Genomic DNA, 15,194 nt, shown 5'->3' with positions numbered 1-15,194 from the left:
CTCCGATCCCTGCTCCGCCCACCCCCAGCACACACTGATATTTACAGAGATAGGGGGGGTCTGTAACAATTTTCACTCCACCTCCCATCCCCTCTTCCGTTGCTCAGGTGGGAGCAGCCTCCTCTGGGGACCCAGCCGAGAATGGGGGTCTCATTCCAGGCATGAGCTGCCCCTGGCCCCCTCTCAGTTGTGCTGAGGAACCCCAGCTTATCCTACTCCCCTCCCAGAGCCAGACCTAGGAGTCCTGATTAGCTCATACACTCCTCTCGCCTGCCACTGAGATGCAGCCACCTCTGGGGTGTGTCACAGGGGCTGTTTATACAGAGATCCCTCACCCAGTGCTGAAATGCAGCCATGGGACGTGGGGGACACAGGGCAACACTGCCCAACAGTTCAGGGGCGGAAATGAAGGACACTTCTCTGTCCAAGTGATACCACAGTGGGGAACTGGCTGGGTCAGGGGGATGGGAAATGAGATATGGGGCCTTTCCCTTCTAGGAGGGGTTGGCTCCAATCTGGCCCCAGAGTGGGGGAGCGGATTATGGAGTCTGTCCCCTCTAGGGGTGCTGCCTCTGATCCGGACCTAGGGCTGGTGAGATTTTATCTCCTCTAGTCCCCTTGTGAATGGCTGCTGGTTTCCCTTTGCATTGTAGCCTCAGGAACCCCAGTTACAAGCCAATGATGGGCCGCGTGGGATTGGCACTGATGAGGAGGAAGAGGGTCACACAGAGCGGCTCAGTGCAGATGCCTCCGCCCATGAGCGACCAGACTGTTCCTCACCCCAGGCCCTAGACTGTGGCTCTGTTGTCCTTCTCCCTCTATCCATGCAGGGCCATACAGACCTCTCTCTCCATCCCCATACAGACCCTTATCTGTGCAACCCCATAGACCCTTATCTGTGCATTCCCCACACTGACCTCTCTCTCCACCCCCATACAGACCCCCTCTGTCTATCCATGCAGCCCCATTCTGAAAGCTCTGCTCTAGGGATTATTTGGGGACAGTTCTGACCTGCTCTATGCAGGCGGTTAGATGAGATGATCACAACGGTCTCTTTGGGCCTCGGATTCTGAATCTATCCCCATTTATTGCCCTAGTGTCATAAACATATAGCTAAGGGGAGCATAAAATCCCTCTTTACGCTGTAAAGGGTTCATTCCTCTTTCACCTGTAAAGGGTTAAGAAGCTCAGATAACCTGGGTGGCACCTGACCAAAAGGACCAATAAGGGGAGAAGATACTTTCAAATCTGTGGGGGAAGGTTTTGGTCTGTGTCTCCTGGAGTCAACAAGGAACCAGGGCAGGGAAAATACATTTCCCTAAGCCATATCTAAACTAAGCATCTAATATTGCAGAAGTAGTAAGTAATAGCAAAGAAATGCGTTAGGTTATCTTTTGTTTTAGCCTGTAAATTTTCCCTGTGTTAAGAGGGAGGTTTATCCCTGTTTTTGTAATTTTAAAGTTTTGCCTAGTGGAGAAATCCTCTGTGTTTTTGAATCTTTTGTTATTCTGTAAAGTACTTTCCATCCTGATTTTACAGAGGTGATTCTTTTACCTTTTCTTTCATTAAAATTCTTCTTTTAAGAACCCGATTGATTTTTCATTGTTCTTAAGATCCAAGGGTTTGGGTCTGTGTTCACCTGTACCAATTGGTGAGGATATTCTTCTCAAGCCTCCCCAGGAAAGGGGGAGCAGGGCTTAGGGGGATATTTTGGGGGAATAGGACTCTAAGTGGTCCTTTCCCTGATTCTTTGTCTAAATCACTTGGTGGTGGCAGCGTACTGTTCAAGGACAAGGTGGAATTTGCGCCTTGGGGAAGTTTTTAACCTAAGCTGGTAAAAATAAGCTTAGGGGGTCTTTCATGCGGGTCCCCACATCTGGACCCCAGAGTTCAAGAGTGGGGAAGGAACCCCGACACCTGGTGTGGAACATTTTCCCATGTGGCTCCATGGAAGACTAAGAAGATGAAACAAGTAATAAGGGGAATGTGACTGGGAGAAAGAATCTCTGACACTCCCCGCCCCCGAACACCGATACACCCACACAATGATCCTATGCACCAGATACACACACAGAGGGCCCCGATTCCCTCCAGCAGGGGGCAGCACTCTGCTCTCCCTCTTACACACACAGTTTTATTCAAACGTGGCTTTTATTCTGTAATACCCATGGATACAGCAGTGAGCGCACGCTGGGTAGAAATGACCCATGTGTGCCAATGCCCGCTGGGCACCGGACAGCAGTGAGAGTGAAGAAGCATTTTGGGCTTATACAGTAAAAGAAAAAAAAAATGTGACCCTGATACAATCCTAGCTCAGCAAGAAAACCCACCCGGGCCCTGCCTGCTCCCCCAGCAAGTAAGCTGGGACCAGCCCCCCCAGAAGGGAAAGGCCACTGGCCCACTGCCCACAGTTTGAGCCAGCCAGTGCTTAGGATGGATCAGACCTGGCGCCCCTTAGAGGGGCAAGGCCCTGTGTCTCATTCCCTGAGCTCTTCTGTCTCATCACCGTTATCGCTGGCCTCTTTCAAACCAGAAAGCTCTCTGCCTACAATCCCTCTCCCCACACAGGACCCATTACTCTCGGCCCCCAGGCTCTCTGGCTCTTCCGTCTTCCCGATCCTGTCTCCAAGCTGGAACAGAGCCCAGAGTGCTGTCATGAACGCTCCTTAAAAGAGCCCAAAATTACAATAAATACTTAACGCTTCAGCATAACTGAGTGTATAAAAAGCAAAATAAAAGACAAGACACATTGTGGAACACGGTAGGGGCCCCATAAGCAGGCAATCACTCCTCCACACACCAGCGTCCCCTAGAGGGGAAAGGCCTCCCATCCTGTTCCCCACCCCATTGTCTCTGTGGTGGCGCACAGGGGCTGTTTATACAGAGATCCCGCGCCTGGTGCTGTGATGCAGCCACCTCTGGGGCAGGACGCAAGGGCTGTTTAACAGCCACATAGTGTTGGAGATGAGGATTGTTGGTGCCAGTCTGGAGTGACCCCCACTGTGTTTAAACAGCAACACATCAGCATGAGTATAAAATACCTCCCTTATTTGTGCTTGTAATAAACCCCTTCCTCCCCAATTATCTCCCACCTGCCCCATTTTACACCCCCCATTCCCCACCCACACACACCCCCAGCCCAGAGCTGAAGACACTTTGTGATCCTATGACATTTCAACGGGAGTTTTGGAAAAAAGCCACGCTCCCCTTTGCTGTGCCCAGGGGCCGGGGCTTAGCCCAGACAGCCACACCCCATTGAAGGCAGGCTTTAGCCCAGTGGCCCTTCCTCTCTGCCCCCCACGGCCATGCCTTCTTGTTGGATGAGGAGATCCATGACCAGTGCCCATCCCCTGTGGGCCTGGGGTTCAAATTCTGCTTAGCACGGGGGCGGGGCCTCCAGGCGGCTTGATGGGGCAAGACCTATCAGCAGCATGGGAGGAATGGCAGATGTGCTGCCCCCTGCCGGTTGTGGGTGTGGCTCTGAAAGAGGCGGGGCTTCCCAGGTTGGCTTGGAAGGCGTGGCTTACCAGCCTTTGGCAATGATTGACGTGGCTGTGCTGGGGGCCATGGCCTTTCCGTCGCCCACTCAGAGATGATGGGTGTGGCTATGCCAGGTAAGGAGCCTGCCGGGGAGTCGCCTTGCCATGGGGCGCCCCCCCTGCCAGGGCGTGAATGTGCCCAGGGCATGGCCTGCTGAAGTGCGGCTGTGGGGTGGGGCGTGGCTTGCCCACCATGGCTGGGTCAGGGGCGGGGCCTGCGGGGGTGTGGCTGGGCCTGGGGGCGGGGCCTGCCCGGACAAGGGCGTGGCTTAGCCAAAGAGCTTGAGGAAGCAGGGGTGGCAGTAGGGCTTGTCGTTCTGCTCCTTGAAGGTGCCCTTGTTGAGCTGTTTGAGGCAGAAGGCGCAGACGAAGTGCTCGGGGTGGAACTTGCGGGCCATGGCGGTGATGCAGCGCCCGGCGATGGGCTTCTCGCAGCCCCAGCACAGCGAGCCCCGCTGCTTGTGGTAGTGCGTCTCGCAGAAGGGCCGCCCGCCGTGCTCGAAGAAACTGCCCTGCAGGAACGGCGCGTAACACTCCTGGGGGAAAGGGGCAGGAGGGGTGAGTGCATGCGCCGCACCTTCCACACGCTACCCCTGCTTCCCTCCCTCGCCTCTCCCTGCGTCGCCCCCTCCCCTCGTCCCTCCTCCCACACTGCCCTCTGCCCTCGTCCCTCCTCCCACACTGCCCCTCCCCATATTCTCCCCCCTTATTGCCCCTCCCCCTCTTGCTCCCGCAGTGCCCCTCCCCTCATTCCTCCCACACTGCCCCCCCCATCCACCCCCCGCATGCCGTCATCCGCCCTCATTGCCCCTCCCCCTCTTGCTCCCGCACTGCTCCCTCCCCTCACTTCCTCCCATGCTGCCCCCTCCCCCATCCACCCACCTCCCTCCACATTGCACCTTCCCTCTGCACTGCCCCCCCATTTCCCCGCTGCCCCTCCCCCACTTCCCCTGCGCTCCCCCATTCCCTCCTCCCGCCCTGGCACTGCACATTCCCCATACTCCCGGCACTCCCACCATCCCCCAGAGTGCCCCTCCCCCATTCCCTCCACGGTCCCTCCTCCCCCAACCTTGCACTGCCCCCTTCCCCCACTGCCCCCTCCCTTCCAGCTGTGCCCGGGCGGGGGGAGGGCTCACCCTGCAGACGAAGCACTCGGGGTGCCAGAGGGCGCTGAGGGCCGAGATGTAGTTCTCCAGGATGGCCTGGCTGCAGCCCTGGCAGCGCGTGGAGAAGAGCTCGTAGAAGTCCTGGCGGCAGTACTGCTGGCCGTCCTTCTCGTGGAAGCCTGTGGGGGGAGACAGAGAGCAGGGTCCAGTGGGGTCCTCAGTGACCGGCCACACTGCAGCAGGGTCACTGCAAGCAAGGGGTCTGAGTGCTCCCACAGAGAGGATGCAGTGGGGGGCAGTGCTAGTTGGGGGTGCTGGTCTCTGTCAGGCAGTGGGGGGCACTGCTAGTTGGGGGCCAGTCTCTGTCAAGCAATGGGGACAATGCTAGTTGGGGGACTGGTCTGTCTCACGGAGGGGTTACTGGGGCGCAGCCTAGGTCCCCTCAGATGTGGGGTGCAGTGGGGCGGGGGTGCTCACTCACCTTCCTCCCCAAAGGGCCTCCCACACTTCACACAGCAGAAATGCTCCGGGTGCCAGTTCTTGTCCAGAGCTGTCACCATTTTCTGGAAGGGACAGAGTCAGGGTGTGACACTCTGTACCTCAAAATAGCATCCCGGCCCCCCCGATATTCACCACTGCGATATGATGATGAGGTGTTTTGTACAGAGTATGCCTTGTGAGGTATCATTTAAAAAGTCTTGAGCCATTGAACATTGTTATCCCATTGGATTGGACGTGTGATCCTTGTGTCTGAAGTTATGAAGCTTTGCTACATGTGTGTTACTGGAATATGTGGTGAGGCTGGGAATCGCCCACAACTGGCCTTTCAGTGGCAACAAAGAATCATAGAATATCAGGGTTGTAAGGGACCTGAGGAGGTATCTGGTCCAACCCCCTGCTCAAAGCAGGACCAATTCCCAACTAAATCATCCCAGCCAGGGCTTTGTCAAACCTGACCATAAAAACCTCTAAGGAAGGAGATTCCACACCTCCCTAGGTAACCCATTCCAGTGCTTCACCACCCTCCTAGTGAAAAAGTTTTTCCTAATATACAACCTAAACCTCCCCCACTGCAACTTGAGACCATTACTCCTTGTTCTGTCATCTGATACCACTGAGAACAGTCTAGATCCAAAGGAGCGCCTAGTAAGACAGATTTACATCAGGACCAGCCAGACATGTGTTGATGGTCCATTAAGGGGAATCGACTCGTCCAGTGGCCATCCCAGAGACTGCTCAGAGAGGGCACCTACCCAGTGAAAGCCACCTAACCCACATCACAGCAAGGATCATTCTGGCAGCTGGAGGAAAGTAACAAAAGAGGGAGAGTGACATCATCACTTGGCCTCTCTCCTCCCCAGGGTGAAAGTAACTTAAAGGATTTACCGTTATGCCGGAGTCCTGAGTGGGGGTGTGGCCTCACCCGGAAGAGGCGGGGCCTTTCAAGATTTAAAGGCCCTGGGGCTCCAGCTGTGGCTGGGAGCCCCACGGCCTTTAAATCACCCCAGAGCTACCAGCTGCAGAGGCGGATGGAAACCCCGGGGCTCAGGGGCGAATTAAAGGGCCTGGGGCTCCGGCCGCCTCTGCATTCTATAGCCTCACCACACATGCTGTTGGGTCTCACTGCATGCAGTCACTACATACAGTACTGCCTTGCATTGTGTTTCACTGCACTCAGTCACTGCATTGCTCACATTGCACTCTATAGCACTATACCACAGTATATGTCACTGCATTCTACAGTGCTGCACTGCACCATGTGGCACAGTGCTCTGTCACACTGTGTATCACTGCATGCACTGCATTGTGTAGCACTCTGCTGTCTCACACTGAGGTACCCTTTTGCAATGTGCTGCCTTCTGTGGCACTACACTAACACTGCACTGAATTGTGTTGAACATAACTGTGCTCTCCCACTGAATGTCACTGCATGCTCCAACACTGCACTGTACTCTGACACTACAAGGTACTGCACAGCACTCTAACACTGCATCACATTGTGTGGTATTGAGCGCTCACACTTCATAACACTGCACGGCACTGCGCTCTCTCACACAGCACTGTACGGCACTGCATTCTCCTGCACCGCACTGTGCTCTGAGGGAATGGCACCAGCCGGGCACTGCGTGGCCAACTCACATCCAGGATGGGCTCGTTGCAGAGGCCGCAGCGGGGCGAGAAAAGATGGAAATAGTCCCTCTCACAGTAGGGAGCGCCATCCTTCTCGAAGAAGTTGCTGCCCCCCATCTCCTTCTGGCAGTGGGTGCAGACGAAGTGCTCGGGGTGCCAGGTGTTGCCCAGCGCCGTCACCACCTGGGCAAGTGCAGGGGGGGGGGACAGACGGACAGATAGATGGATGGACGCACACCCATTACCGAGAGAAGAAAAGACCCAGCTTCTCCCCCTTCCCACACTGGCCCCTCCCTTTCCCTTCTCCTGTCCTCCACTCCCCCCTCCACAGGCCCCTTCCTCCCTCCCCCCATGTCCCCCAACCCCTTCTCTTCCTCCAGATAGCCCCTCCCCTTACCTGCCTCCCCTCCCCCTCACACCCCACCTGGTGCTCCTCCTTTTCCCCCTGCCCCTTCCCCAGTGCTGCATGGTCCCACCCCACCCTCCACTCTGTGTCCTACCACATCCTCCGCATCTCCCACCCACTCTCCTAATCTGCCCCTCCCAAAACTGACCCCGCCCCCTCCCCAATCTATCCCTCCCCTAATCCACTTATGCCCACTCCCCAATCCTGCCCCTGATTGCTCCCAAGTGCCCTGCTCCTCTGCCCCACCCCAGCCCCTGAGTTCTGTACCCACCTCCGATTTCCCCCACATCTCCCCCTGGGTTCCCCCAGTCCTGTCCTCACCTGCCCCGCGATGGGTTTCTGGCAGGAGGCACACAGCCCCTTGGTGCTGGTGGAGATCCCCTGGCGGCTCAGGTCCGACTGCAGCATCACCAGCATGCTGTCCAAATTGCCACCCTGCGGGGCCGGCGCTGCTGTGGGGGCCGGGCCAGAGGGGCTGGGGCAGACGGACGACACCACCAGCTGCTGCGCCAGGGAGACTCGGGTGGGGGCCGGGGGCGGCGCAGCCGAGACCCCCGGGAGCTGGAAGGGAAGCAGCTGTGATACGAGGTGCTGAGCCATGCACCAAGCAGCGCCCAGGGGCGATACAGAACCACGCTGGGTCCCAACGGCGAGCGAGGCAGCGCCCGCCCCACGGCACCGAACCAAGCTGCCCGGATTGGCACCAGGCAGGTTGTACGGCCCTGCAGGAGCCATAACCACAAATGACACGAAACTGTTCCACAAAGCACCGGTTGCCCCCCCATTCATTGCCCCCACCTTTCCCCCCACCACCAGGAGGAACGCGACAGGCCACCAAATCGTGCCCGTCCCTGCCACACAGCATCTGAAGCACCACAACGCCTAGTGCCCCATGGCCACAACCAGCGCCCTGACTCCCTGCCCCCAACTCACTGTGCCAGGCATTCCGCCGACCCGCCACCCCAAACCCGGTCACAGCCTCTGCCACCCAGCCATGGCGTGTGCTGGCCAGTCAATGCCGCAGCACCCCCGTTACCCACGCCAGGGCCACCCCGATCCATTTCATGCCACAGGCCAGGCCAGCCGCCATTCCACACCAGGAGGTGCCATTCCAGGCTAATACAGGTTTCTGCTCTACGCTGTACCCAGCTGCTGGGATATGGGGCACCCCGCCAGGTCATCCGTCACATACCTCGGAGTTCGGTGCCGCACCCGTTCCGGTTCGACAGAGAATCCCACACCGGGCACTTGCTGTGTTCACCTGTTCACCAGGCCAAACGGGCAGCGCCAGGCTGCACCATGCCATACAATGCCCAATGCCATGCAGTGCCATCCCAGCAAGCTACGGAGCCTTATGCTGCCCCGTGCATCACCACACCCAGGACAATGCCACCCAGCCCGGCCCCACAGCGGCAGCTCGCCGCCCCAGTGCTGTCCAATGCCAAACAGCACCACACGGCAAACAGCAGCAGGTCAGGCTGAGCCACATACCCGCGGTTGGGCTGCCGGAAGGCTGGTGCCAGGGCAGGAATGTACCCAGTGCCTGGGCTCCCGCAGGGTGGCTCTAGGCAGGGGACAAGCAGAGTCAGCCGCCCGCCACATGGGTGATCTCGCCAGGCCATTTCTGATCCCAGCCGGCTGCCAGCTCTCCCCCAGACTCATCCCTCCTGGCTCCCCCGGTGGGAGGGCACGTGCTTGTGCGCCAGCATGTCCTTTTTCACACTCACGATCACAGCCCCCGTCGCCCACGTTGGCACCAACACCTGTGGTTTCTCTCCCACTCCTGGATACTTGTACTAGTGCTCCGTGGCGCTGCAGCCACTTCCACACTCGCTTGCCCACCTGCTGGGTCGCTCTTTCTTGCACCCCCATTTGCACACACATCAATCCGCCTTTGCACTTGCTTGCACACACATACTGCGTGCACGGCTGTGGGCTCATGAACTGATTCCCACACCTGCTCTCTTACATGTTCATTTCCACCCCCACACAGACCCAAGATCCCTTGCATACTGACTCTCACACTAATTATGCACACTTATGTGTGCACACAGCTCCTTGCTCACTCATTTGTACATACTGCCCCTTGCACCCACACTCGCCCGTGTGCTCATTTGCACACTGCCCCTTGCACACACACTCTCCCATGCTCATGCACTGCATCTTGCACACTCATGTGCACATGCTCATTGGCACACATGCTCTTCCACTATCATTTAGAGGCACACTCAGACATACAATTTAACCCTCATTTGTGTGTCCATTTGCACACACCATTTCTCACACATGCTTTTCTACCCCCATTCCTGCACACACATTTGCATGCACACTCACCGCTTCTTGCACACATTTGCACACACATACTCCCTTATCCACATACCAGCCTTTGCTCTCTCTCTCACACACACACAAACACACAAGTCCCTCCTCTTGCACACACTCCCCCTCCCCATTGCTTCTTTTACTCCCACACTTACTGGTTCCCATCGGGGGACAGGAAGAGCCCTAATCCCATTAGACCCCCACCCCCAGACTGAGCCTCATCCCCCGTAGTGTGCCAGACTCACGTTGCTCTGGACTCTGAAGTCCGACAAGGAGGCCATGAGTTTGTCCAGCTCCAGGGTAGCAGATGTGGCTGATGGCTTCACAGGAGGTGGGGTGGAGCCAGCAGAGCTAGGGGGGAAACAACAGCATGGTCATTGGGTCCCCCAACGGCTCCCAGGAATCCCTCACCCCGCCTGAAATGCATACGCTTCTGGGGTGGGGCGCCAGGACTGATTATACAGGGCTCTTTCGCCTGGCACTGAGATGCAGCCACCTCTGGGGTGTTCCCCATTCAGCACTGAGGGATATTTAACCCCATGGACCAATGGCCAGAAATGGGAGGTTCACTCACCGGCTTGGGGACCCCCCTTCCCCAGCATCCTCTGACTTCTCCTTCCGCTTCTCCCCATCAGGGCCCTTGTTGGATGGGAACTGGGACATGATTTCATCTGGGGAAAAGACAGACAGACAAACACACACATACACAGTGTTTCCATTAGTTGCCTGCAGTGACCAAGCGTATCCACCAGGAGGACGTATTTCACAATCATAGGCAGAGATGCGCTAGGGCATGGAGTGGCCCCAATCCCAGTCCAGCAGAGCATGCCAGTGCCCCGGAGGGAGCCCGGATCCCAGCCCAGCAGGGGGCAGCGGTGCCCCGGAGTGGCAGTGCCAGGGGAAAGGGGGGTAGTGCCCTACCTGTGATGTTGAACTGCGTGGCGTTGAGCTCCTGCAGCAGCCGGTCCAGCTCACAGAGGCCGGCGCCCAGCACCCCGCTGGACGAGGAAAAGGGTGGCGCGGCTGGCTCCTTGGGCCGGGGCGAGCGGGGCTTGCAAACAGTGCTGGGGGTGAGCAGAGGGTGAGCAGAGTGCAGGGAGCAGCCCCCCTCCCCCCAGCCACCTCGCAGGGAGGAGCCAGCTCCCGCCTGGCCCGGGGAGCAGTGGGGAGGCAGGGCGGGATGGAGAAGCTATTTATAGGGAGCCTCTTAATGGAGCGGCTGGACCAGGGCCAGCAGGGACTGGGCCAGAGCCAAGGGGAGGCCTGCCTGCTGCTACCCCTGCCCCACCCCTGCCTGCTTCTCCTTCCCCACCCCATCCTCCCCAGCCCCAGAAACCCCAACCCGCCCGCTTCTTCTCCCCTCCCTCTGACCTCACCCCTCCACCCCCACCCACTTCTCCCCCACCCTACACACCCCACCCCTGCCAGTCTCTCCCTCCCTTCCCCCAGTGAGCTGCCCCCCAGCTCCTTACCCACACGCATACCCTTCACTCCCTCCCAGCACTGCCCCCTGTACACCTAACCCAGCCAGTGCTAGGGACCCACCTGTAGAGATGCTCTTTGTCACCCCCGCTAGGCGGGGCAGAGACAGGCGGAGGGGCCACGGACATGGCCTGCAAAGAGAGAGACATGGGTGGGGGGTGCGAGGAGTCACTCAATAGGCCTCTATTCACCAGTGACATGAGCTTTCTGCATCACAGAGTAACCAAGGAGATGCAGCCACCTCTGGGGTCCACCCTGCTCCCTGCAGCTCAGCGCCCCCTAGCACCACACTGGCGCATTGGGGCCAGGCCAGCACTGAGAGGGGAGAGCGCCCCCTACAGAGCCCTCACCCCACTCCATGAAGTACAGCGCTCCCTAATGTCACACGGACTGTGAAGAGAAAGAGCCTCCTCCTGAGCCGCCCCCCTCCTCCCTGCAGTACCCCCCCTAGTGTTACCTGCTGTTGAGGGTTGTAGGGCGGCGGGGGGGGCCTGGCCTCAGGCATCCCATCCTGCCCCAGCCCGTTGGCGTGGGCTGCCCCAGAGTCCGTGAGCAGTACTGGGCGCTTGGAAATGTGAGAGGTGGTGGTCTCCAGATCAGCCAGCAGGGCATCTGTCGGGGGAGCAGAGAGAGGCGGGGGGTCGGGGAGAGGCTAGGATGGATCTGGGGGGGACGGGGGCACAGAGAGGGAGCAGGGGCTGTGGGAAGCAGAGACAAGGGACAAGAAAAGGAAGAGAGGACGCCCAGCTCTGGGGCTGCGGAATTAGCATCAAGATCTGGACCTTCCCAAAGCGGGGGGAAGGCCCCTGGAGTCCTGATCCTCTATCCCCCACTACTTTCCTGGAGCTGGGATAGAACCCAGGAGTCCTGACTCCCAGCCCACCCCCCCTTACCAAAAGACTCCACTGCCCTCTCAGAGCTGGGCTAGAACCCAGGCGTCCTGACACCCAGCCCCGTGCTCTGACCACTAGACCCCACTCCTCTCCCAAGAAGAGATTCAACCTTTAGCAATACAAGTTCCCCAAGGGCGGCAGTGCCCTAGAAGTATCCACCTGTGCTGGGACGGGGGGCTGGGTGAGGCGCTCATACGGTACATACCAAACACCACTAGACGGGGGCGAAGCGGGAAAGAAGGGGAGGCAGGGTCACCTGGAAAAGGAGACAGGACGGAAGGAGACGGGGGAGCAGATGGGGAGGAGGGACAGAGGGGCACTGGGATTAGCGCATTCCATGAAGGGACAGTTCCCCGCCCACCCGCTGTACCGCTGAGCCCCCCTGCCCACGCCCTGCACCTCCTAACACCACAGCGGGGCCTCCGCTGCCTATGCGGGGAGAGCGCCCCTACCCCTCTCCCTGGAGATCTCCCCCCGCTCCTACAATCACTCCTTTGTGGGAACATTTTCCACCACAGACTGAGCCCTACAGAGGCCTTTTCATTCCCCAGCAGCCAGGAGCAGCGAAGCCAGGGAGGGGGCAGACCACGGATCACACACCGGCCTGATTCAGCCCTCACACGCATTCACAGGAGACCCTACAATAACACAGCGCTCACTGCCCCTCTACCATAACAACCCTTGCTGTGCTCACAGGAGACCCTACAATAACACAGAGCGCCCACTGCCCCTCTACCATAACAACCCCTTGCTGTGCTCACAGGAGACCCTACAATAACACAGCGCCCACTGCCCCTCTACCATAACAACCCCTTGCTGTGCTCACAGGAGACCCTACAATAACACAGAGTGCCCACTGCCCCTCTACCATAACAAACCTGCACAGCATGCACAGGAGGCCCTACAATAATGGCCACTCTACAACAACAAAGCAGTATTCTCAGCAATTGCTTATGGGAGACCCTACAAAAATAAAGCAGTGCTTGTAACCCCAGTGCTTATGAGCACTCTGCAACAACAAACCATTGTGTGTAAATTCACATCCCTACGACAAACTATCATGCGTAAATACAAGTCCCAACGACAAACCAACATGTGTAAATGTGAGACCCTACAATAACAAACCAGCACATGCCACCCCTATCTCACACGCGGCCCCACCCAAGCAAACAGCTCCTGCTGCTCACAAGCCACCCTACAATAACAAACCAGTGTATACAGCCTTGTGCTCACAAGAGACCCTACGATAACAAAGCAATCGTGTCAAAGTCCCTGCAGCAAACAATTGAGTGGTCAGCCCCAAGGCCCACAAGCAACCATATCAAAATAAAGGAGTCCTTGTGGACAACCCTACAATAACAAAGGAGTGCCACTGCCAGCAGCCCTGGAGATCTCGAAGAGACCCTACAATAATAACCCAGCATGGGCAGCCCTCCCAAGTGACCCTACACTAGCAAACCACTGCTTGTAGTTGCAGCACTCACAGGAGACCCTACAACAACAAACCATGATGAATACAGCCCCTCTGTCAATCACAGGAGACCCTACAATAACAAACCAGACCTGGTGATAGAGGGGGGAAAGTGAGATTCAGGTTTAGTGAGCCAGGGTGGGGGTTGCCCATCCAGCCTCTATGGCTCCGCCCCCCCACACAGCCAGAACTCCCCCTCACCCAGTGGTTCCCCCAGTCCTGGCCACACCTGCTGTGGGCTGCCAGCCCCCCCAGCTGGTTTGGGGCCAGGAAGGGGGGTAGCTCCACTCCTGCTGGGAGGGGGTGCTGGGGAAATCTGGCGAGGGGGGTGAATCCTGGGGTGGGAGCTTAGTGACCCCCTCACACACCTCTATCCCGGCACACACATGTCTTCATTGCAGGACTCACTGGGGCTCTTACCTGGGGAGGGGATGGACAACCTCAGCACCCCATCCCCCCGTCTAGCTCCCTCCCCTGGGATCCAGCCCCCCCCCCAGGACTCAGACCAACCCCCAACCCAGATCCTATATCCTGGGACCCCCTCCCACAGCCCTGCCCCCAACCTCCTTCCTGGGATGCAGCCCCTGCAAAACCCTTCCTTTGATACAGCCCCCCCGCACTGCTCCCCCCAGCCTCTTTCCTAGGACACAGCCCCCAAAACCCTTCCTGGGATGCAGCCCCCACCCCCCGTCCTAGGACACACCCACCCATCCCCAATAACACAGCCCTCCCACAGCCTGCCCCCACCCCACCCCTGCCCTGTGCCCCCATTCCCGGGACACAGCCCCGGCATCTCTTCCGGCCCCCAGCTCTGCCCCCCGTGTTAAGGGTGGAAGAGACGGGACCCCGCGGCACATGGGTAGAACTCTCGGGGGGGGGGGGGGTAGCAGGGAGGGTGCTGCTGGGCGGGGGGTGTCCATGGTTGTTAGCGCCCCCTGCAGGTTGGGCCCCACCGCAGGCACCAGGAAGCCACAGGAATATGGCGAGAAATTCCGTCTCCTCCGATCGGGACAGGCTGGGGGGACGGGGGGGGGACGTGCACTTTCCCAACCCCCCCCCCCCCCACGCCCTGCCCGCTCTGGGGAACGGCGGGGGGGGGGTAAGAGAAAGATGGATGGATGGGAGCAAAAAGCAGCCCACGAGAGAGGAAAGAGGAGGGGGAAAGAGAAAGAGAAAGACAGGAGGGAAAAAGAGAGAAGAGAGAGAAAGAAAAAAGAAGGGAGCGAATAAGAAAGAGAAAAAGAGAAAAACGAGGGAGAGAGAAAAAGAAGAGAGTGAACGAGAGGAAAAGGGAGAGAAAAAGAGAGAAGGAGAGAGAAAAAGAGGGGAGTGGAGGAGAAAAAGAAGGGAGTGGAGGAGGGAGGAACAGGGAGCGGTGGAGGAGCGGGGCGAGGGGCTGCGGGGAAGGTGCCGGCCGCGGGCGGGGGCTGGGGCCGGGCTGGGCGCGGCGGGTCCCAGGCTGGCAGCGGGTCCCTTACCCAGGTCGTCCATGGCGGCCCGGCCCCAGCGGCGGATGGAGGCAGAGCCCCCCCTCCCCGGCCCCCCCCGCCCCGTGACGCGTCTTCCCGGAGAGCCAAGGAGCCCGGCTCCGGCCCCTGCGTGCTGACCATGTATGGCAACGGGGCATCGCTCGGCGCTGGGAGCCCGGACGCCTGGGTTCCAGCCCCGAGGGAGGGGCCAGCGGGTCAGAAGAGGGACGGGGAGCCCGGACTCCTGGGTTCCATCCCATAAGGGAGAGGAGCGGGGATTGGAGGCTGGGAACTCGGACTCCTGGGTTCCATCCCACGAGGGAGGGGAGCGAGGCTGGGAGCCCGGACTCCTGGGCTCCATCCCACAAGGGAGGGG

The 15,194-nt window shown here is 58.7% G+C and overlaps 1 protein-coding gene across 10 annotated transcripts; it reads right to left on the bottom strand.

The window, feature by feature from the left end:
- Window positions 1-2,132: 2,132 nt before the first annotated feature.
- On the bottom strand, window positions 2,133-15,194 carry TGFB1I1 (transforming growth factor beta 1 induced transcript 1). Of its 10 annotated transcripts, none has more exons than XM_065594280.1 (12): window positions 14,957-15,194; window positions 12,084-12,134; window positions 11,443-11,597; window positions 11,049-11,116; window positions 10,425-10,567; window positions 10,078-10,174; window positions 9,749-9,854; window positions 7,503-7,742; window positions 6,785-6,958; window positions 5,127-5,208; window positions 4,676-4,824; window positions 2,133-4,075 (listed from the first exon to the last, which is right to left on the bottom strand). In XM_065594280.1, exons 1-12 carry the CDS (start codon window positions 15,177-15,179, stop codon window positions 3,809-3,811), a joined length of 1,755 nt encoding a protein of 584 aa, XP_065450352.1. In that variant the 5' UTR covers window positions 15,180-15,194; the 3' UTR covers window positions 2,133-3,808. The 10 variants fall into 10 exon arrangements, with proteins under 10 accessions (XP_065450352.1, XP_005294259.2, XP_065450353.1 ...); XM_005294202.4 differs by lacking the exon at window positions 14,957-15,194 and adding an exon at window positions 14,828-14,919; XM_065594281.1 differs by lacking the exon at window positions 10,425-10,567 and having other exon boundaries at window positions 11,443-11,683.

The sequence above is a fragment of the Chrysemys picta genome, chromosome 4 (genome assembly GCF_011386835.1).
Source record: "Chrysemys picta bellii isolate R12L10 chromosome 4, ASM1138683v2, whole genome shotgun sequence".
NCBI classification, from domain to species: domain Eukaryota; kingdom Metazoa; phylum Chordata; order Testudines; family Emydidae; genus Chrysemys; species Chrysemys picta.
This window is presented reverse-complemented; position numbering and strand designations above follow the sequence as displayed.

What these genes read in the sequence shown, in the direction of transcription:
- TGFB1I1 (XM_065594280.1), bottom strand. Translation starts at nt 15,179, where the DNA reads ATGGAGCCCAGGAGTCCGGGCTCCCAGCCTCGCTCCCCTCCCTCGTGG. An exon ending in GACAAAGAGCATCTCTACAG is followed by an intron (nt 10,568 to 11,048) that starts GTGGGTCCCTAG and finishes GCTCACCCCCAG; the next exon opens with CACTGTTTGCAAGCCCCGCT. An exon ending in GAGGCCCTTTGGGGAGGAAG is followed by an intron (nt 4,825 to 5,126) that starts GTGAGTGAGCAC and finishes CTCCCCCCACAG; the next exon opens with GCTTCCACGAGAAGGACGGC.